Raw genomic sequence first — 23103 nt, 5'->3', positions numbered from 1 at the left:
TTTTGCCCAATATGCGTTTGTCGTAAAACAGAGATGGAGGTTACTCAGATGTGGACTTCACAATCTTCATTGATGTTCTATGAAGCATCCTAGTGTTTGCCTAATCTCTTTCTTTTTGTCAATGAAAAGAAAATTCTATTAATGACATCTTGGGTGGTGGTAAACCCTATGAAAGACTATTAAATACATCATAAATACAATGGCTGGAGTACCAATGGGGTAGGCTATAATGCCAAACCACATGTGGCTCAAAGTGAAAGAAGGTGCTTTAAGTTCATGTGCAAATAAAAGCATCTCTCCTCGTACAATCTCTTCTCATACATTCAAAGTCGGCCTGCACATCTCCTCATAAACTCAAAGTCAGCCTGCACATCTCCCATCCTCCACGGAGTGTGCTGATAATCTGTCACATGTCTTGTAGACCAATGGCATGTCTGCACCTTACAGTCCAAATGAACCTAGCAAGAGCCTAGCAACAATGATAGCAATGAGAAAGGAGTAACTTTCATATTGTTGTTGCCACATGCTGGCCTCTTTCCATGACCCAAGCTACTGCACCACAGGTCACTATCATAGTCTCAGCTGTTTTCCCTGATCTCTTGAAGACTAGAGATTCCCATGAACGAATCCATTTGTAACACATTCCTGTGACAATTATATTGAGGTTCTGATTAGAAAATCTATTGAATGTCTAGTATTGAGTAGAAGATATATTCACTAATTGAGTTAGTTGGATGCATATTCATATATTGTCCCTCTCCAGTCTCTGAACATATCTAGTTTAAGACATCAAGATATAATGTTGAGTGACTAATTCCTTGTACATTTGGAGTCTCTTCTTGGACGGAGATTTTCCAGTCATATCTAGTTTAAGAGATCAAGATAGAATGGTGAGTGACTAGTTCCTTGCACATTTGGAGTCTCTTCTTGGGCAGAGATTGCCCACACTCTTTATGGGAGATGGGGTACAAGGCGGTTCAGAGACTATGAGGATGTGGAGAGAAACTTTTCTCAAGACCTGAAAAGGCAGGGGTCAGTGCGTATTTGCCAAGTAGATTTTGACCCTTTAAATACATTTGAATAGCTGCAGCTTTATGCCTCTCCTCCATTTGAATGAAATCTTCAACTCCCCCAGCAAAAGATGAGCAAGATAAGGATCATTAGGGTAATCAGCAAGAGCAAGCATAAGAGCTCCTCTACATTTTCATATTAAGATGCTTTTGCTATTGTGCTAAAGCTAAAAATGAATCTATGTGTGTGTGTGGAATGGAAGTAAATGAAGAGTTAGGGAAAAATTTTGCAGCAAATGACAAATAAAAGATCAAAAATACTGTAGTGTAAGGCGGCCTAAGTAGCGTAAATCAGATTCAGACACAACTTTCACTGTCAACCACACATGGTGTGTCATTATAGACCTCGTGATTGGTTATTTACTCAAGCCTTGTAATGAACTTCCTCTTTGTTGTATATTTTTAGTTTTTGAAGTCCTTTTACAGGGCCGTTTTTGTACTTTGCCTTGGTATATTGTATGTTCATTGGGGCTCACCACACACTATTTGTACATAGCATAGGAACAGGCTTTATCAGGACTTCCATATCTTTTAGTTACTTTTTATATGATGTACTAGGTCACTTTATGCAATATCGAATTTCCCATAGACATTTTGGTTTTGCATAGACTTTCCCTTCTCCCTCTAGACATTTTGTCTCTGCGAACACTTTCTCCTCACCAATTATTCCATTCTCTACAGATTTCTCTAGAAACTAACTTGAACAGAGATTCGCTATAGAGGATTTTATTTTTCATGGGGATTTTTGATCATCCACAGGTTTACTAAAGAAGGTAATCTGTACACAGAGATAAGAAGCGGAATTAAAGAAAGTAAAGCATGCACTTCAGAGATTGCAACAGAAGCAAAAGGGGGTGTTTGATTACCATAGATATGCTTTGCAATTTGCAAAGGGTGATTATGTATTGTGTCATTTTAGAATGGCAAGGTTGAAAAAGATGAAGGACAAAGACACATCATATCTAAAGCTGAATATGCACTACTATGGTCCCTTCTAGGTGTTGGAGAAGTTTGACGATGTTGCTTAGAGGGTGAAATTGCCTCCACACTGGTGAATGTCACAGATATGCCATGACCAAGTGTACGGATCAAGTGAATGTCACATCGTATCTAAAGCTGAATATGCACTACTATGGTCCCTTCTAGGTGTTGGAGAAGTTTGATGATGTTGCTTAGAGGGTGAAATTGCCTCCACACTAGTGAATGTCACAGATATGCCATGATCAAGTGTACAGATTAGTACAAATTAATTCTTGCTCATGCCATATGAATCCACACCCATGCGAACGCACCCTTAACAGGACATCCTTGAGCCAACCATGCAAATCCACCCTTGCCATGCCATTCTAAAAGATATGCCATGTCATCACCTGCATCATCGATTATCTCATTATGGAACATTCTAGAAGATCTTTAGCCACCCTCCAACACCTATAAACAGAGGGGCTCGCCATAGAGCTCCTTAGTCTTGCCAATGCCAATCTTGGGAGCTCAAGGAGTCAAGACCTTCAAGTAAGTAACTTGGAGTTCCAGTTCTAGTTCTTGTCTACTCATGGTATCTAGTCTTGTCTTGTCTTCTATTATATTCATGTTGTCTTGTCACCTTGTAATCTCGTAGTACAAGATCTTGTCTAGTACTGTCTTTGCAACCTCCTTGGAGTCCAAGTTAAGTTATCCACAGCCAATTATCCACAAACTGATCATCAAATAGAACGGGTAAATCAAGTCTTGGAACAATATCTCTGCTACACCATCAACTACCATAAAAATGATTAGTTTGAGCTCTTGCCCTTTGCAGAGTTTGCTTATAATAATAGTATCCATGCATCTACCAAGCAAACTCCTTTCTTTGCAAACTATGGCCAACATCCAAGGATGGATGTACATCTCTCCAATCAAGTAAAGAATCCTGCCGCTCGAGATAAAGCTCAACACCTAGCAGATATACACCAAGAACTCAAGCAACAAATCCAAAAGGTTCAGAATCAATACAAGCACTATGCAAACCAGTATCATCTCCAACATCCAACATACAAAGTCGGTGATAAAGTATGATTACTCAAGCATAACCTCCAAACAACAAGGCCCTCCACCAAGCTAGACCACCAAAGATTTGGGTCCTTCACTATTGTAGTCCAAATCAACCTAATTGCTTACCGACTCCAACTCCTCAGCACCAAGAAGATCCACCTAGTCTTCCATGTTTCCTCAGTCGAGCCATACCATAGCTCACCACTAAGAGGGAAGAGATCTAATCCCCCACCACATGAGATTTGGGCTCTTCAATATTGTAGCCCAGATCAACCCAATTGCTTACCGACTCCAACTCCCCAACACCATGAAGATCCACCCAGTCTTCCATGTTTCCTTGCTCAAGCCATACCATAGCACTATCTCCTCTAACACTCTCATCGCACTATCTCCTCTCATTATCACTAGCACCCATCTCCTCCTCTACCTAGCATCGCACCATATCTGGCACTTTTACTCCTCTAACATGTTGGTTTGCTACCTCCCTCATCCCTAAAGGAGGCATGCCATCATTCCACCACTAGATGTCCAATCATCATGCAAACAAAGCATTAGCTAAGGAACCTTGCATATGAGACCGCTAGGTAAGGAAGCCCACATGGATGGAGGAAATCCTAGCATTTTGGGGGAGGGTATCAATGTGGACTCTCCAAGACTATGTTGGCAAAAGTTCTCTTTCTATATGACATGGTCGAATGTGCTACCAATCTCAAAGCGGTATGGAGAAAGTACTCATCAAGGTTAGGAAAGGAGATAGTGATGGTGGTGGTATCCTCAAGTGATGTGTTGTCCCGGCTCTCAATCCATCTATCAAAATATGCCACTAAGGACATGACTACAAGCGGAGTGGTGGCAAGTGCTACCTCCATCTGCTCAAGTGAGCTAAATGAAGCATCCCTTTTCCAGGGGTACCACTCATGTGACCCTAGCTAGGGTGCCAATGAGAAACTCCTAGATGGAGTCCTTCATAATGTGAATGGGGTGCAATCTCCAACCAATCTGTAGGCCAAAGAGCATGCTTCAAGGGTCGTCACTCTATCTATGGGGGCAAGCTTTTGTCCAAACAAAAGTGGATCAGGAGGAAGGCATCAATCATAGATGTGAGGGGGGCTACATGGGAGCCCTTGGTGGTGGTGGAGTGGCTGCAATCTTTTGCAACTCGCTAGCTCCATGTGTCTAAAGTGTTGGCACTACTTGGTCACTCTAATGTGGTGATTCATGCACCAAAGGGAATTGTGAAAATTTGGGGGAGATGGAAGTAGCTTGGGCAAGGAACTTGATGGAGGCTGCTAGGGTGGAGGAAGAAGCTGAAGACGTATCCATGTCTAGAACATGAAGGTGGCTTGGATTGGAGCCAAGGCTGCAAAGGCAAGAAGGGCAGTTGTGTTTTGTGGAAAAGAAAAGGAGTTTATTGCTTCTCATGAAGGATCATTCTTCATTGGCACATCCAGTAAGTATGGATTGTGTTGACTCAAATTTTGAAAGGGACAATTATCCATGTATTATCTGGTTCTTAGCAAAATCATATCTCTACTTATTATAAAAGTTTAAGGGTCTCCCAATCATAACTACATTTCTAAATAGATCACTGAATCCATTTGCATTCTTTTGTCCAAGGCTTCTTTAGTAAAGGACATTCAATCTGCAAGTTCATATGCTGCTAAGTATTCAACATATATGCTCAATCAACTGTGCATTTTAGATGCTCATAAACTTTTTTCTTAATTTTGATAGTTCTTCTATCACTCCTAGTGTGACAACATAAAACCATTACTACTTTTCTCCAACCATGCAACCATGGCAAGTGATATAATAGATGCCATGATAAGCAATTGCAATATTTGTTAGCATATGTGGAGTGGTGGAGTTGAGAGATTTTATCATCTATCTTGTGATCCTGCTTGCATACCTGGTGTCCTTTTAATAATCTATCTTGTGATCCTACTTATTACCCAATAGCTTTTTAATAAATACCCGGCACCCATTAGGTTTAAAAGAAAATCTTACATCATGATCTCAAGTGGTATAAAGGCCTTCCACTTTAGTTGTAGCTTCAAGTGGACATGAGAGTATCAATGATGCTGCTTCTTTTAAATTGGGCTTACTAGATCTTGTACCTTGTAAGCACCCCAAGCTGGATTTTGTACTTTGTACTTTGTCTCAAGGCAGTTTTCCCTGAAGTGTTATGAATAGAATTTTCTTCTCTTGGAAAAAAGAAGCTATGTACTTTTGTTCCAACCAAGCTTGTAGTCACAGTTTTCATAATGACATGTCTGTTCTCTAGGCTTTATGGTCAATATCGTGTAATCTCTCTTCAAATGTTGGTATTCAGTCTAGTTATTCCTACATATAATCATCCAACTCTAGCTATTCAAATTCTGGTATTTAGTCTAGCTATTCCTACATGTAATCATTCAAGAAAACTGCATATCTTTTCTTATTAATAAAACCTTTTTTGCAGATATCCTGCAGCAGGTACAGTGTATGACTACTACATTGATGTTAAGAAGAAGAGTTTCATTCCATGGGAAGAGAAGCTTTCTGGATCTTATAAAGTTCCTGTTGGAGCTCCATTTTACAAAATCCATGTGCCAACAGTAGATACAGTAAGTCTTTAACCTGATGGTTTTTCACTTGCAAAATAATCCATATATTAATGCACATGTGGTGTTTGCTTTTTTCATGTAATCTGCGTACATAAATGCATTCTAAGTTAAATAGCTTAGGTACATCTACATGTTTTGTGTTGGCCTTTTGCTTTCTAACCAGAGCTATACATTTACAAGGTGAGAACGAGCTTCATATTGAAGACACTAACTCTAGCAAACAAGCATGCGATGGTGGTGGGACGTGTTGGAGTTGGCAAAACTTTGGTTGTTCAATCTGTCACACACTACCTCCCTGATGGTCTCTCTACAATGACAATCAACTTTTCTGCCCAAACATCATCAAATGGTTTGCAGGTGTAAATGCATTATATGTTTTGTGCTGAGATTACAATATTTTTGTAGAAAGTGGATTAAACTCAAGATAATTTGACAAAGATTTTCATGCCTCGTCACATCTAAAGGTTTCCCTAAACAAAGATAGAAAATACATATGTAAGCACACATGCATAAGCTTATACATGTAGTTATGCATAATTCATGCCTTCCAGTTTGTTGGAAAGTTTCATGTTTTAGCTCCTGACAGAAAAAAATTATATGTGTTGTCTGGTTGCTGCCTTGCCGGTGGGTTGCTTCCTTGCAAAGCATGGTCTGTGGGGGATCAATTTGTGTATACATGTGACCCTCACAAGATAGTGCAACATGCCCCCCAGATGGTTTGGAATTATAGCCCACCAGATTTGTTATTTACACAACTATTGTATTTGTAATGTACTCAGACACTCTCTTCAGAGTTCCTTGTACTCTGTATTTTATCTTAGGGGGATTTTCTCCAAGGTTTTATCAATAGATCTTTCTTTTCTTGAAAGAAAAAAGATAGTTCAATATGTTTTCTGGGGCTGTCCTGTCTCTCACTCCCTCCATATCTCAGCATATTTGAGGCTTATTTTCCTTCATCTGCTTTCAGGAAGCTCTTTTCACTCTGTAGCATTGTTCTGCTGCCTTGAGATACCCACTTGTCTTCCTTCGACTAAGCGAGATACTAGGCCTTGTGGACAATGTGGTAGTCTCGGAATCATGCTAATTTTTTGTGGCCTCTTTTTTGACTCTTACAGCTTTTTCCAAGGACCACTTCAGCATTCTTGGTTTCATTGCCATTCTCTTCATGAGATTAACAAGCAGATGTATTCACTTTTTTTTTAGCATGAAGAAGTTTAAATCAATGTATGGAAATATTTACATCAGGTCTTCAGAACAACAAAGCCAGATGGCGACAACACACCTGAATCCAAAAAGCATTTTTCTCACTGCTTTTCATGTGTGTTGAGTTCTCACCAACAGAACACAACACCTTTTGTACATTATTGTAATACACCCAACTTGCACACGCACACGTTCATGCAGATAAGTCTGATGATTTTGTGTGCAAGCTATGGATTAATAGCATTTGATTACTCTCAGATCATGCTCCCTATGGTTGGGGATCTTTTTGGATATCCTTATGGATGCTATACCACTACATGGAAAACGTCTTTTGCTGGAATAACGGCTATGTACAACATGATATGTTTAGAAGACTGGTGCAAGCTGTCATGGATCCATTGCATGATCAGATCTATGAGTATGTTGATGTTGTGTGGTTCCATTTTGTTCAGCATATGCAGGCTGTCATTCAAGATTGTGGTCAAGGTATACAGGTGAAATGCTCAATGCAATGCAAGCAAATGAGCAAACATGTGCATTTTTTATGTCAGCTGCTCAACCTCAATAGTTACAAGATACTAAGCAAGAAGCATTGCTGCACCAAGCCTGCTAATATGTAGAACGATCAACATAAATTATACAAATGGGTGAAGAGCTAGACCAAAAAACTAATTTGGATGAAGATTGTTTGTCTAAACATTTTCTTAAGAACCTTCACATGTCTCGACAAATAGAGAACATTTGTAGAGTCAAAAACACAACTGTTCACCAGAGACAACCTCTCATGAGTTAGAATATTGTTGTAGGCAGCATTATGCTGATTTGTTGCCCCTAGTTTTGGTTGAGACTAGATCGACTATCTTATGTCATGTTCTACCCATTATTTCTCATCAGGATGCATTGGGTTTGGAAGAGCCTTTGACTATGGTTGAGTAAGAGGATGGTTTACCCTCGTTAGTTTGATGGAAATCACCAAGATGGGATGACTCAACAATTGAATTTTTCAGGGTGTATTGGAATTTTCTTGATCAAGATAGTCATGTTCTACCCATTATCTCATCAGGTTATGTTGGGTTTGGAAGGACCTTTCACTATGGCTGAGTGAGAGGATGCTTTGTGCTTGTTGGGTAGATGGAAATCACTAGGATTAGCTTGACAACAGAATTTTTTAGCATATTGGTTTCCTTGATGAATCAATACCTTTCATGATAAGTAAAGCATGGAAATAACTTATGCCTGGAATATGAAAAGAGGGTTTTCTTAGACTATTTCCCTGGTCTCTCACTAGGAAGTAGTATTTGGTCACTTTGAGAACAAGATATCAGGCTTTCCTTTCTCCACTAAGCTCAATTAGAGTTGGAGAAAGATTCTTGTCGACCACAAGTGGAATATTTGATAAACACAAGAAGCCAACTCTTTGCATACGGAAACTATTCATTGGAGTAGAGTATTTGCTGAACCAAGGGCTGTTGAAGAGCTAAGAAGGCTTATTCTATTGAAAAGATGTATAACTCTATAGATGATGTGGTTGATGATCGGGCTCATGTGTTATCTTTTGTGGCTTCTTCTACTCAATGTGATGTGGGGATGTACTATCAGCAAATTGGGTGTAAAATTAAGGATCTTCTATTACTCGCATTCATGAGGTTACATTTTATGGGAGACTCTAAGGGCATAAACTTGATAGCTATCAGTTGAAAGTCTTTAGAAGTATTGCTTATGTGCATGTGCCTGATGAGAAGTAGAAAAAGTTGACCCAAGACTGAAAAAAGTATATTTCTTGGTCACACTTACGAGAGCAAAGCTTTCAAATGATACAATCCTTGGTTATGAGAGCAAAGCATACAAATGATACGATCCTTCTACCCATGAGATAAGTAGAAACTTGCATCTGGATATGGGTAGAAAGGTGTTGTTATACAAGATAATGGCTCAAAAGGAGACGTAAAGAGTGCTACTTAGCCACAAAGTAACACTATGTTTGGACCTACTCTATTACTTCTAGTGTGAGTCCATGGACTGGCAGATTGATTAGTGGTGTATCTGTATCCATTAACATAAATATGTTAGTGAAGGAGAGAAATAAAGGGAAAGAGAAATTGGTTGATGATGTTATGGACCTTTGAAATGTGGCTATGATGCATCTAGTAGTGATAGCTTGGACAATGAATTGGGCACACCTAGTGTCTACACACTAGGGGTCCTCCTCGTGAGAGAGGGTAATCAAGTAGCTCACACAAGTGGAGGGGTCTCAAAAAGAGAGGGATCCAGTTGACAAATTGACATAGAGTGGATATAATGCTAGACATTATGCTTACATCGCCGAATTTATGGGACATAAAGAGCTTGCTATGTTTGATGAGGCAATTGTGGATAGGCATTGGTGTATTGCTATGGATGAGGAGATGGATGCACTTGCATCTAATCAGACTTGGGATTTGATAGAGCCACCTCAAGGTAAGAATCCAATTGGCTACAAATGGGTTTACAAGGTGAAGGGTAAATCAGATGGTTCCATAGAGTGAAACAAGGCAAGATTGGTTGCCAAAGGCTATGCTCAGCAATATGGTTTGGACTATGAGGAAACATTCAGTTATGTCGCTAAGAAGTGCAAATGCTGTCAAGGTGGTGACCCTAGTGACAACTTCAGAGCGAAGCAACAGCAGCTAGTGACAAGAATGAATGGCAGTGGAATTAGAGGATGGCGACAAAATTGTGATGTGCGGAAGGGCTGAGGCAGTGGGGACTGGCTGGGATTGTGGGCGCAGTTCTGGAGCAGCACAGGACACTGGCTGGGGTGGGGTGTGCAAGTCTAGAGCAGCATGGGAGGCTGGTATGGACGAGCTAGGGTGGTGCACACTGGACTGTGCAAGGCTGCAGGGAGCGGGGAGGTGGTGATGGATCATGGCAGCTGAGTTGTGGCAGTGCCAGCAAGCTGGGGAGGACTTCAAAACAATTGCATTGATGCATCCTTCTCCTCATGCAATTGAGTCATGCTGGAACTCCTTCAGTGATCCAAGTTAACTGCCTGCCCCTTTGAATTTGTCAAGAATCACTTTAAAGTCCTACTGAATGTTGATTTTGCCTGATGGATAGAAGCACATGCCAATCAATTATGGCACATGAACAAGCCTCAAAAATGGTCGATTTGAAACATAAGGTACATTCAGAAAAACAAAGCTCCATCTAAAGCAAAAATTGGCAATGTAATTTTTATCACAGTAGGAAGATTTTGGAAAAGTGGATTCTCTTCACCAGGTTTACTTTCACTACATCTCCATTCCACCTTTTCACAGTTCCCTTGTCCTCATATTGTGTCCTTAGTGCTTGTGTCTCCTGCTTCAGCCTCCCTAGCCAGCTCTATCCTTCCCTCATCCTCATCATCACAGCAGCAAGAGCATAGTCAAACTCTCAAGATTTAAGACTTGACTGTTGAATGCAGCCACTTCTGCATCCAATCTCATGGTATATTCTCTATACCCATGTTTCCTGAAGGGATGCTTTATTTCACTCCTTTCCTTTATACATAAAGGATGATTGCAGTCATATATACATCCTATAGACACTCCATAGTCCCATTCATCACCCTGCTGATGCATTCCACAAGTTAATCTCTCCCTTAAGAAAGAGTTGCGAATAAGAGAGGGGTTTTCCAGCTTAGAGGCCACATCCCTGGTGTGCAGGATCATAAACCACTGTCTGCCTCTACGCATTCTCGAAGAGACTTACTCACCAGTGCTCATGGGTTTAAGCGCTAGAGCTACAACTCTCATTCCTTTGGGCAAGGGATGCTTCTGATTGTATTAGGAGTGCTTAGCAGCTTGAGGAGGTCTACTTGCCCCCCCTAGAAGTGGACCTCCCCCCCTAGAAGTGGACTTCCCCCCTAGAAGACAGCATTGTGGCAAGTCTACTTTCCAGGCATGGACAACTGCATCTGTCAGTGATAAAGGGTCTCTACCATAGCAGTCCATGCTTGTGGCATATTTTCATTTAGCTCCCCTTATTTTGATGGAAAACCTTGGATAACTTCTAGAAGACCTGTAGACCAAAATTTTCCTTCGCTCATCAAAGCATCTAGAAGACTTGATACACTTAACTTCCAGTTTAATATCTAGGTCAATATGAAATATATCAGACTACAAAATTCATTCCACATTGCTTATTGTTTCATTATATACTGCTTTGTTTCAGCTAATAAGCATGATATTAACCTCACGACCATAACTGAAGAAAATCCATCGGTTGCAGACTAATAAGATGTTGCTCTGCATTGTACATTGCTCTCGTTAAACAAATCTTGTAAAATAGCTGGATGCTGCAAAGGGACAACCAAACCATGGAATCCTGCAATATTGCTGCCACTTTTTGATAATTTCTTTGAAGGAAGCTTGCATATTGTCTTGGCTTGCCCACAAAACACCTCCAGAAAATACATCTATTTGTAATTCTTTTGTAAAACATACCTAATGACTTGTAGAGCAACAGATGTCCCAGCATCGTTGGCATCGTTGGGATGCATTTGTGGGCCATGTAGAGGCAATGCACCAAGATGTCATCAGCTAGCAAGTTCTTGTCATGAAGAATGGGTGCATTTAGTGTAATGGGAGGAGTGATATTCAGACTTGTTGAATGAAATAGTTGCAGCGTTGCAGAATCATAAGATTTTACTCCACATTAAATAGTTCACTCATTACATGAACTCCATGGTATAATAGGATGCTATCGAAGGTCGCTTTGAGAAACGAACCAAGGGAATTTATGCACCAGCTGGTGGAAAGCGCCTTGTTTGCTTCCTTGATGATGTTAACATGCCAAAGAAAAGCCAAGTAAGCCAAAAGATTTGCAATAATTATGTTCTATAAATTTGTATTTCAGGTCGCTGATAGGTTTGGATGTGAATTGAGCTAAAGCTCTCAATTCTGTGTCATAGTTTGGCTTCATGCCTCCATTAGAGTTGTTGAAGTTATGGATCGACAACAGTTTCTGGTACGACCGTCAAAAGCAAGAGCTGAAATATTTGAAGAACATGCAGCTAGTAGCAGCAATGGCTCCACCAGGTGGTGGTCGTAACTCCATTTCTCAGCGGGTTCAAGCATGCTTCTCCTTGGTAAGCTGTTTGATACTAAATTTGTTTGCATGCAGCGAATTATGAACAAGAAAATGACACATTTTGAAAAGTGTACCTGATGGTTCAAGTTTCTCCAAAGCTTTGTGTCAACCCCTGAACTCTTTGGCAGTGTCCAGTCTTGGAAATGGCAGCTGTAAATATTTAGGTACAGCATTGAAGGTGCTTTAGGATTGACATCAAGCAGATTTGCTCGTGCCACATGTGGCTGATGTAATAGAAATGGAAGAAGTGATATCATTGAGCATAGAAAATTTATAATTCTTTTGTATGTATTTGTAACAGAAAAATGCTTTTTATATGTATACATAAGCTGAAAGAAACTTTGTAGTGCGCGTCTCTCTATCTATTCTTTTTCAAGGAAAGGATTAATCTGTGTATTGGAAGTCAACAAGAATATAGTAACAAAAGTAGCCATAATTGCTGATCTCTGTGAGCCCATGTCAGAAGAATGGCTACAACAGCCGCTGGGGTGGGATGTGGTACCCCTTAGGGACTCCCAGTCTTTCCCTTTCTGACCACCACCTTGGTGCACTTTTTGTTAATGCTGGAACAGTCTTCATGGTGTAATCTTTAAATGGTTCCTTCTTGTCTGTATTTTATCAAAAGACTGCTTCACTTGTTGTTTCAACATACCCTGGCATTTGCAAAAAACATTTCAAGTTACGCTGTTCGTTCAGGTAAACATCACGACTCCAAGTGACAATCAAATGAAACGCATATTTGGAGCCATCTTAACTGCAAAGCTTGCAAATTTTGAAGATGAACCTAGACTTCTTGGCGATGCTCTAGTGTGTGCATGTATCGAAGTCTACAATGCAGTTACAGCAGAGCTATTACCTATACCTGGAAAAGGCCACTATATATTCAATATGCGTGACCTGGCCAAGGTAAAAGATCATTTTCATGCTTGATTCTGAAAACCATTAAACTTGGCATGGAATTTCTTCAACTATGATCTGATGGCATACATATTCATCACTCTTGCTCCTCAGGTTATTCAAGGTCTTCTTCAAGCATCAAAGGAACATTATATCAGCAAAGATATGATGTTGCAGTTGTTCTGTCATGAATGTTTCCGGGTGTACGCAGACCGCATGTGGGACACAAATGATAAAACATGGCTTCAGGTTTGACAAATGTGTTCATGTTAGTAGCCATGTAGCTCATGTGTGTGGATGTATTGGGAAAGGGCCCATCAGAGTTTCTATACACATATGGTTTAAGCTTCGTCTAGAAAGATTGAAAAGGGACTGAGCTTTGTGACTTCAATTACTTTATCTGCACAGACAACTTAACATGAAAATAACAAAGGGACTGAGCTTTCCGACTTCAATCACTCTTTCTGCTAACTCTTCCTTGACACTGCCCTTTGTGATACCTCTTCTTGTCTACTTGGCTCTCCCTAAGAGGATCAGAGGGCTCTCTTTGAGTGTCAAACATCCTCAAGGACGTCTGTTATGATGATGGTCCTGGGAATCCATTGCGCAGATTTGGGAGGCTAGGCCTTTTTGGATGGTCATGCAGTTAAAGACTTGGACAAGAGCCTCTAAGGGATCAACACTTATTTTAGAAAAGGAGATCTCAAAGAGGGTGGCCGAGAGGATGCACTCTGCCAGAGCAGAGATAAATGCCATGAAGAAATGCTAGAGCAGAGCGCAAATACTAAGCCAGACTATATTGAACAAAGACAGGAGACAGGGCACTAGAGACTTCTTTCATATCACAGGGTGCAGATACTCTAAACAAGGAGCCAAGAGACTCATGAGAGCAGATAGATCTATGATTAAGGTCTCATAGGAGGTTAGATGGTTGCCACGAACTATTACATGGTCCTCTAACAATCCATGAGGACCCCATGTTTTGAGAGAGACAGAGATACAGTATGGCAGACCACCAAGAGTGCTGTCACCAAGAATATGAGCAAATATCCTATGGCCCCTTCCGCAGCACAGGAGCTTGCAAAATTTCTGATCCTGCCTCCAAGTGAGTGTCTGACTGGACAGGACCTTCTTTTGATCTATTGGATCCTGCCACCAAGAGAGTGTCTGACTGGACAGGACCTTCTTTTGATCTATTGAGATCTTCTCAACATAGGCCTTTTCACAGCTTTAAAGAGATCCATGGCATCCAAAGACATGCCAAAGAGACTACTTGAGGGATTGATTCACCTCACTTCCCAAAGGCAACAAAGATCGCCCAAGCGAAAGTCTGACTGGACAGGACCTTTTGATCTATTGGGATCTTCTTGACATAGGCCTTCTCACAGCTTTCAAGAGATTCATGGCATCCAAAGACATGCCAAAGCAACTACTTGAGGGATTGATTCACCTCATTTCCCAAAGGCAACAAAGATCACCTCATTTCCCAAAGATCAGTCAATGTAGACCAATCACCTTGCTAGGAAGTATGTATAAAACCCTTCTTCTGGAGTTCACAATTCTTACCGAATCTGGAACCAAGATGTCTTTGTGTAAATTTGCAATTTTAAGAAGGCCTATGCAGATTAGATTGGGAGTTTCTGGATAGCACAATGTTGGATGGGATTTCCAAACACCTGATCAAGAACTTTATTTGGTTTGGAGGACATGGGAGCCCAAAGGTATTTTGGTACATCAGCTTTTAGCCTAGAACACCAAAGAAACTATCACATCAATTCATGGAGAACCCATGGCAACCTAGCATAGATTGGATATTTCAGCAAAATCAAGACCACTGATCTTGGGAGAAGATTTGAGGCCAAATTCATACTATCTTTTCTTTCTTTTCTCTTTTTTGCACAAAGAAGGAAAATGTCTGTCCTGGGGACAAAGTATCCAAAGGCAAAAAGCAAAATACAAAGCAGCCCTATAAGGGACTTCCATATCAAGAAATATGTAACAACGGGGATTCTATTACAAAGCTTGAATGAATAGCCAGCTAGGATGTCTATAATACAAACCATGTGGGTTTGTATCCCACGTCCTGGGAAAAGCATCTCTCCTCATAGTTTCTGAACTGCCTTGTATTCTCTCCTATCTCCCGCACAAAGTATGCACAGTATCTGTCCAAATCCTAAAGATAGTCTTTGTAGTAGGCATGTCCAAAAAATCAATAGCTTGGCTACATCTAGCTTTCCATATGTACCAAGCAATAATACTAGCTATGAGCTCCCATCTATAACAATGCCCCTAAGTCCATACTGTCTATGAGAAGAGAAATCCGGCATGATAGTCCTACTCACAAGCTCCTAAAGTAAGATAAGCATGGCACTCCTCTACATCCTCATCTGCACAAGTTAAGCCTCTATGTGTGAACCAGACAACCGTCCACCATGTAGCAATTGTAGTGTCTGTAGTGCCATGAAACACCATCCTAAGGGCTCTCTTCTCTTCAATCATCACCTAATAAGAGATGTTGAGACAGCCTCTTCTCTTCAATTATCACTTGATGTGAAAGTCCAATCACACCACACAAGTTGTTGCTCTATAGTGGAAAGTGGTTTGTTTTGTAAATCTACCAAATGATCCCTAAAGACAAAGACTTCAAGGCCTTGTAGGAGCTAGGTCCATTATAGAGACAATGACACAAGGAGGACCTCCTAAGTGGAAGACATAAAAACATGTTTGGGACTTGAATTACTTGTTTTACCATAAGAGGCATGCCTACTACTACCCAACATTGATGTAAACAAGGCATGTCTATGGGTCAACTATGGTAGGCTCCTAGTAGTAACTTGTGCTAGTTCGGGAGAGCCAAAGGAGAGAGAGGGCACATTAGGTGTGGGGGCGAGCCATCAAGATAGCCTTCCATGATAAAATTGAGACTATGACAGTGATTTAGGAATTAATAGATGATGGCTCGTGGAAAGAAGTGTAGAAATTACATGGTGCAACAGACAAAATCTGAGCAAGGATTAGAGAATACATGGCAAATATGAGAAGAACATAAACTGCTTTAATTTCAAACGAACTGATAAAAAGATGATTCTGTACATCCATGCACTTCCACTATAAAGCTTAGATGGTGATCCAAACAAATGATAGGCGAAGAGCTTAAGGCTAGTTGGAAAAACTCTTGACTGGGTGAAAGATAGATTGACAATGGCTTTAGAGGGTCTTCCTTTTATAGCACAGAAAGGTATAGTCAACCTGTCCAACCATTTTAGTCCTATTCTAAGGTCATTTTTACTTGAATGCATATGGTTTACAGATTTCCTATTGTCTTTTCACTCAACAAATCATAAGACAGTAAATAAGAAGGGGTGCAAAGCAGATATCCAAGCTACATGTTGAATTGAGCTTGGCAATGACAGATTTACTAGATCTTGTGATTGCTTAGCCACTGCTAATCTCCATTGTTGTTTTAGGGAGTACTCCTATGTCTACAAGCTGGGAAATAAATCGGTGATGATCTTGCTGTAGGAACTGTTGGATCAAAAGTTAAAGGATTTGTTCAATACAGATTGGAAAAGCCTGTTTAGAGATGGGGAACTTTCAGTATTTACAAGTTGCATGCAGCCTGGAACAGAAGGTGTTTATGAGCCAATACCGAGTTTTAAAGAGCTCAAGGATACACTAGAAGAGAATCTCAGAGAACTTCAGTCACAACCTGGAGTGTTTTCAATGGATCTGGTACTGCTCATAAGTAGTTCTTCTCTGATAATAATTGTGTGCACTTGTTGGGGATGCTATATTGGCATTATGAATTATAATTCATGAACCATGGTTTGCCAACTGGTCAGGGCACTTCTTCCTTGTTGGATATGAAGTGATTGAACAACATACGGCACAAGCAAGCTTGATAATATGGTTACATAACATATATAAATTATACGATCCTCATAATTGTAAAAGTTACAGGACCACCAGTACAGAATTTGATGATTTGGAAATCATGCCAGGTTCTATTTCGTGATGCTATGGAGCATGTCTGCCGCATACACAGAGTGCTTATCCAGCCACGAGGAAACCTACTTCTTGTTGGAGTCGGTGGTAGTGGGCGTAAAAGCCTAACTAGACTTGCTTCTTTTGTAGCTGACATGAAGGTAAAATACTCGTTTTCCATAATATGAAGCATTCCTAATCTAGAAACAAGATGCAAAGTCTTTTTGAATGTTCACACAAAGAAGTGCATGTCAAGAAACCATCTTCAGAACCATTTACTACTGATAAGTGTTAGTTGGAGTATAATTTTAGTAATAGATATTTTATTAATTCTCTAAAAAATAAAGAAGTCGTATTACAAAACCTTTGAAGATCTAGGGAGTATGTTTTCTTATGTTCCTATCCCAAGTGAAGGATTGGTTGCACATTTGGCCCGCTAAAGTTTGAAGAGCATTTATTTTGAACAACCATTTTAAGCAGCAGTGATTGCAGTCTTTTGCTCAGTTTCTAAGGTACTTGGTCTTCAACTTAGATTCAATCTCAACATGAGTTAAACCTGATTGCAGGGTTCCAGCTGAAAACCTGATATCCTTTGTCCTCATAAACAGAAATTGCTGCCCTTTTGACTGTTCTAAATCTCCTTTGTGAGCTCATTTATGTCTCTTCTCTGCTGAGCATTTTGACATCTTCGTGCAGATTTTCACAGTGAGTGTCACCAAAAACTATGGGTCAAGTCAATTTCACGATGATCTTAAGAACTTGTACCAACAAGCAGGGCTTGGAGAAAATAGGCCTCCTGTGGTTTTTCTTTTTGATGATACACAAATTGTTGTTGAGACATTCCTTGAAGACATCAACAATATCCTGAGTACAGGAGAGGTGAGACATTTTACCACACTTTAGACTGTATAATTATTGCATATTAAAGCTAACAGGCAACTGTAATGTGCAGTGTGCATCCCTTTCACTCAAACTTGTACATGAGCATATGGGCATGCATTTTAGTAGTCCTTATCAAAGAATTTATACGAAAAAAATATAAAATAGCAAAGCCTTGATGAAAGACCATATTTTTCAATTTTCTTCCGTATTCTGCATTTCACGAATAAGAAACTTTGACTGAAGACCCTTTTGGACCTGGAAAGAAAAGCAAATAAATTGACACTTATCTGCTCAAGCAGATTTCAATATGCTAATCATTATTCACTGTAAATGCAACATATTTTTTTATCTTTTAGAAAGGCCATCCTCATAACACAATTTATATGATATGCTGCAGTACCATTAAAGCCATAATAAAAGTTTGTATACTTCCTAGTGTTTATCTTGGAAGTATAGAGCTCTATTTACAATGCTGAAAACTCTTCTGCATACATTCCACCATTTGTAGTGTAGTTGAGTACACATTCATTGCTCATTTATAGAGTCTACAGATCAGGTTACTCCATTTCTTCTACCAACATCTGCACAAATACCAAGTCATCCGCTCCAGATTTGGCTGTTCAGTACCCCAACCATGGGCGTTAGCAATACATGATTATGTCATCCCTTGATTGTCAGCCCTATCAAGCGTGAGCTGACCCCCTAATGAGCTGCCACCACCACCACCCTGCACCCTGACAAACCGCCTCTCTGCCCCCTGCCGCCTTCTCCGACACTGGCCACAGGTGCCAAACCTCCCCCCCTCCTTCCTGTTCCACCTCTGCTCCCCACAGGCACTGCCCCCTCTGCCACAGGCTGCCTTGCCCTGTCTGCCTACAGGCTGCATACAGGTGCTGCACCACTCTGCTATCCTCTGCGCCTATCTCACTTCTGCTTCCTGCCCTGCCCCCCACCTGTCTCAAGTGCAACCCTCCTGCCTCTGCTCCCCTCTGTATCGCCCACCTTGCTTTCCCAACTGTTCACTGGCAGGTGCTGCTTACAGGTGCCCTCCCCTCGCCTGTCCCACTTACTTCTCCTGCCCTGTCTCACCCCCATTGAAACCAGCCTTCCTTCTTGGCAAGGGTGGTATAAATCTGATTTAAGTCAAATTACAGAAAGCATTAAATACACAAATCTGAAAATATACAATTCGCCCCCTTAATTTTGGACAGCTGACACTTAATTGGCCTCAACAACTAGCACCCCTTATGGTATTTCTTTAACTATATTTCTCTAATTTGAAGTACAAAGAGATAGGCTGATCCATATTCAAATTCAATACGTGAGCTGTCATAAATGAACAGCACTGCTTGGGCACATGCAAATAATTTAAGTCAATTCAATGTTGATGGTTAATGACTGGAGTTCTTCATTTGTTACTGCAGAACTTGTTTCATATTTACTGAAAATTTACTGCTCTGCTCATGTACACACAGGTACCAAATCTTTTTGCTAAAGATGATTTGCAAGCAATCTACGACCAATGTAGAGTTGAAGCTAAAAAGACAAATGCAGGAGAATCTGACGATGAATTATATTCTTATTTTTTGGAAAAAGCTCGTGGAAACTTGCATGTAGTCTTGTGCCTTAGTCCTGTACAGGAGTCATTCCATAGACGTCTACAGATGTTTCCAGGCCTCGTTAACTGTACCACAATAGATTGGTATAAGTTTTGCATTGACCTTTCCAGATTGAAAGAGATCCATCGATAATTAAGACAACATATTTTCTCTCAGTTTTTACACGACTTTAAACTTTCTGTATCATGTCAAGATTGATTCATACCTCATTGTACAGTCATGTAGCACTCATCAAGTTTGCCCTTGTTAGGAAACCTATATTAGTTGTCTCAACACTCTAGATATGTTTCTGTTCCATCAATAATCCTGCATTTGAAATCTGGATAAAATAAGGAGTGGTTGGATATTGAAGTAATGGATGTGGGGTAAGAGCCAACCTCGGCCAAGGACCACTGGAGACGGTCTTTCATAGAAGAGTGTTCTTGTTAAGCACTCTGTCCGTTCAGATATCCTCTGCCAGAAGTGCTCCAGTTCCCTCCAGGCCTTGCCAGTTTACATGAGGAAAGACCAGCTTTTGGCCAATGATTGGGCATAAATCTAGCTAATTTTAATGTTCAATTCCCATTATTCACAGGTAACTTTTTGACAGGCCAGGTAAGAGATGGCCATAGGGAAACTAACATATAGCTAATGTTGATTTCCATGGATTATTCTGTGCTTATCATCATCTTTTCTTAGGTATGATTGCCTGTTTCATTATTTTCAAGCTGATACTGTCAATAACAGTAGATACTTGCATCTTACAGTTTAGGCATCTTGAGTGACATGTTAGTTAGTTTCATCCATACATAAATAGCTCTCTCAATTATCTACATATAATAGCATTTGTTATGGCCTGGCCTTAGGAAAGTGTCTCACGAGTAATCTTCCTGCACTCCATTTGTTGCTTTTACATGTGCATTTGTTTAACAATGCATTATATATCCTGTTATATCAGTATTTCCCTAGTCTCATTTACACTCATTATTCGACAGAAAGAGATAAGCTCCTATCTCAAGTGATCATCTTGCCATGTCTATCGACAGCCTATTTTGGCTGCCTTTCTAGTTTGCTACATAGAGGGAATTTTGACTTCTTGAGGAACATGCAAAAATGGAAAAATATAAGATCCTTGCCTGCATCCTGTCCACCATCAGCTTCCAATGAGCTGCCCTTGGGAACATATATAGATCTGATAAACAGCAATTTTTGCTGTCCTTTTGATTCCCTCATTACTGGGCATTGTAATATCTTACTTTGTCTTTCTTGACCATCCTCACCATTTAGATGCATTCATCTCCAGGTCATTTTTTCTGACTTCTATATTAATTTTATGTAGTATAATTTATGTTATGTTTAGCTTGGGGCAGAAGCATTGGCCACAAGTGTCCTCCAAAGTGTTGGCACATACTCTCCCTTGAGCTTACCATACTCCTCCATTAGTAGCAATCACCCCACAAAGAATGTCCCCTTGAGAGTCCTCCAAAGTGTTGACACATACTCTCTCATGAGCCTACCATACTCCACTGGTAGCAATCACCCCACAAAGAATGTCCTCTCTATACACACAGAGCAATCCATGTCTAATATCCAGCCTCCACTCCTAGGGACTCCCTCTGATAATTGTCTCTATCATAGCTTTGAAGCCTTTTTTCTCTAAATATCCTCCGCTAGATCTAAGAAAGGAAACCACCTTCCTATCATATCAGCAACTGGTGAAGAAAACCTCTTCCAAGGGAGATGACTCTTCTATCCCGTAGTGTGACCCAAGTCTAATTTCAATGAGTTGCTGAAGAAAAACTGTTGCCTCAACTTCTCCTAGCAAAGGCTAGAGCTATCTTGTGACCATGTTTTTGTTTTCTTTTTTCCAAATCTAGGCTCAAGTAATAATAAGTGCAAACATGACCTGAAAAACCCTCTTGAGATATCTGGCTTTGATATGCTGAAAATTTTGGGCATTTTGTAGCAGCAATGGAGGTCTTCTATAGAATCTCAAGTCCTCTCATTTAATTGACAAAAGTCTTATTTTCTTAGTTTTGTGAGAGACAACAAAGGGGAATTTAAAGCTTCTCACTCTGCCTCTGTCCATATCACTCTCCCTCTCCATCGGCCTTCAATTTGCATGCCATCCATCTAGAGGACACAAAGAAGTCCAACTCCCACCATTGGATGTGCAAGTATTGCGGAAAGTGCTATACAAACGGTGTGACCCCGACTTCTCTAACATCTTTCCAAGATGGGGGGCCAAGTTGCTCCATGCAAGGAAATCCCTCAAAACATAGCGGACAAGATTTTTGCCAAGATGAGACAGGGATCCACTAGAGGAGGAAGCGGTGTATTGGCACTAATCCCTATGCCTACTCATGAGGAAGCATTTGAATGTGGACGTATCTTCAACCAATACAAGTGAGGCTTCCACCATCGGTGTTGCCATCTCCACATCCACATCCGGCTCTAGCAAAAGGTATAGTATCACCACCCATAATATGCCTTTAAATGCACAAGCCCCAAAAAATTTTGCATAAATTTTGAAGAATTGTAGAAATTCAAAATTACTTACAACCAATGACCAATGTTAGTGATGAATCCCAAGATTTCACTGCCAATGGGAGTCTTCAATATATTAGAGTAGAAAGTAACTAAAGTGCCTAGGATGAAAGGATCATCAACCTCAATACCTCTACATACACAGAGCCCCGCACATGAATCCGAAGGTCTATCGAAAGAATTAGAGGACCAACTAGATGAGAAAAGAAAAGTTATTGTAGCTACACTAGAGAGGGAAAAAGAGATCCATGTGACATGCCATCAAAAAGCAATCAGGCAAGCTTTCAACTTAAAAAAGAAGTTGAAAATCTTTAAGGCTAGGGAAGACAGATAAAAGAAGTATGAAGAGTTTCAAGAGTAATGTGAGGTGGAGGGTGAAAAGTGAGTACAACTGGAGAGACAATATGTAAATGCCATTACGAATATGCTCAACTGGAAAGGGAGATGAAAACACTAATATAATTACACGAGAAGCTAAAGATAGCTAGATTAAGCAAAAAAGGCAAAGAAAATGTGTAGGGAAGAGACTCATGTGGCACCGGAGAGGCAATCATCTCTCTCAAGCTCTCGGAACCCGACCACGTGTGTGGATCGGTTGTCTTTCTTAGAGAAAGGTAATTACTTGCGGACATTGAGATTGCACACATAGTGATTGAGTGCAATCTTGGTATTCAACGTCCTAGGGCAAGAGCAATGGAAGATGGTAAAATCCATTGCCAATGTAGGTCCATGTGAAGGATGGACTGGTGTCACATATAATGACATAAGGACGAAAAATGTTATTGAAGAGAATGAGATGATTGATAAAGCCCTTGATCCTATTCGGACCGGATGGACAAAATATGGTTTCTCCATTCTTACCAACGGATGGAGTGATCGTAAGAAACAGAGTAAGATAGGAAGGAAAATGATGGACACATTCATCTATCACCACATTCGACAAGCTATTATTGAGGTGTGCATTGTCTTTTTAAATTTGTTCCTTTTATAATTATGAGCTTTATACTATGAATTATAATTTAATGATCATGATTCGAGAACTCTCTCTCTCTCTCTCTTTTTCGTGAAGATAATTGAATTAGATAGTGAATATTTACATCACACCATCAAGTCAACATTCTCTCTGTATCTCTTACTTTCTATTACATCAAATCATCAGGTTGGCATACTTTGTCT

The 23103-nt window shown here is 40.3% G+C and overlaps 1 protein-coding gene and 2 long non-coding RNA genes across 3 annotated transcripts in view; 1 reads left to right on the top strand and 2 right to left on the bottom strand.

The window, feature by feature from the left end:
- The window catches only part of LOC148040346 (dynein-1-beta heavy chain, flagellar inner arm I1 complex-like), a 288628-nt gene that overhangs the window by 235362 nt on the left and 30163 nt on the right, over window positions 1-23103 (top strand). Inside the window, exons 39-48 of the mRNA XM_087698625.1 lie at window positions 5563-5707; window positions 5888-6064; window positions 11626-11736; window positions 11841-12017; window positions 12716-12925; window positions 13031-13165; window positions 16439-16648; window positions 16918-17061; window positions 17597-17779; window positions 19258-19484. Coding sequence (XP_087554751.1) covers window positions 5563-5707; window positions 5888-6064; window positions 11626-11736; window positions 11841-12017; window positions 12716-12925; window positions 13031-13165; window positions 16439-16648; window positions 16918-17061; window positions 17597-17779; window positions 19258-19484 — 1719 coding nt within the window. The remainder of the gene's footprint in view (window positions 1-5562; window positions 5708-5887; window positions 6065-11625; window positions 11737-11840; window positions 12018-12715; window positions 12926-13030; window positions 13166-16438; window positions 16649-16917; window positions 17062-17596; window positions 17780-19257; window positions 19485-23103) is intronic.
- On the bottom strand, window positions 82-17660 carry LOC148040348 (uncharacterized). Its single transcript, XR_015694634.1, has 3 exons — window positions 17483-17660; window positions 11374-12672; window positions 82-645 (listed from the first exon to the last, which is right to left on the bottom strand). It is a non-coding gene; the product is annotated as an uncharacterized LOC148040348 (long non-coding RNA).
- LOC148040347 (uncharacterized) overlaps window positions 17761-23103 on the bottom strand; it is a 30576-nt gene continuing 25233 nt past the window's right edge. The window contains exon 3 of the long non-coding RNA XR_015694635.1: window positions 17761-19466. This is a non-coding gene — a long non-coding RNA (uncharacterized LOC148040347). The remainder of the gene's footprint in view (window positions 19467-23103) is intronic.

This window comes from Lygodium microphyllum, chromosome 2 (genome assembly GCF_053477565.2).
Source record: "Lygodium microphyllum isolate KBCC chromosome 2, Lygodium_microphyllum_v1.1.10, whole genome shotgun sequence".
NCBI lineage: Eukaryota > Viridiplantae > Streptophyta > Polypodiopsida > Schizaeales > Lygodiaceae > Lygodium > Lygodium microphyllum.
This window is presented reverse-complemented; position numbering and strand designations above follow the sequence as displayed.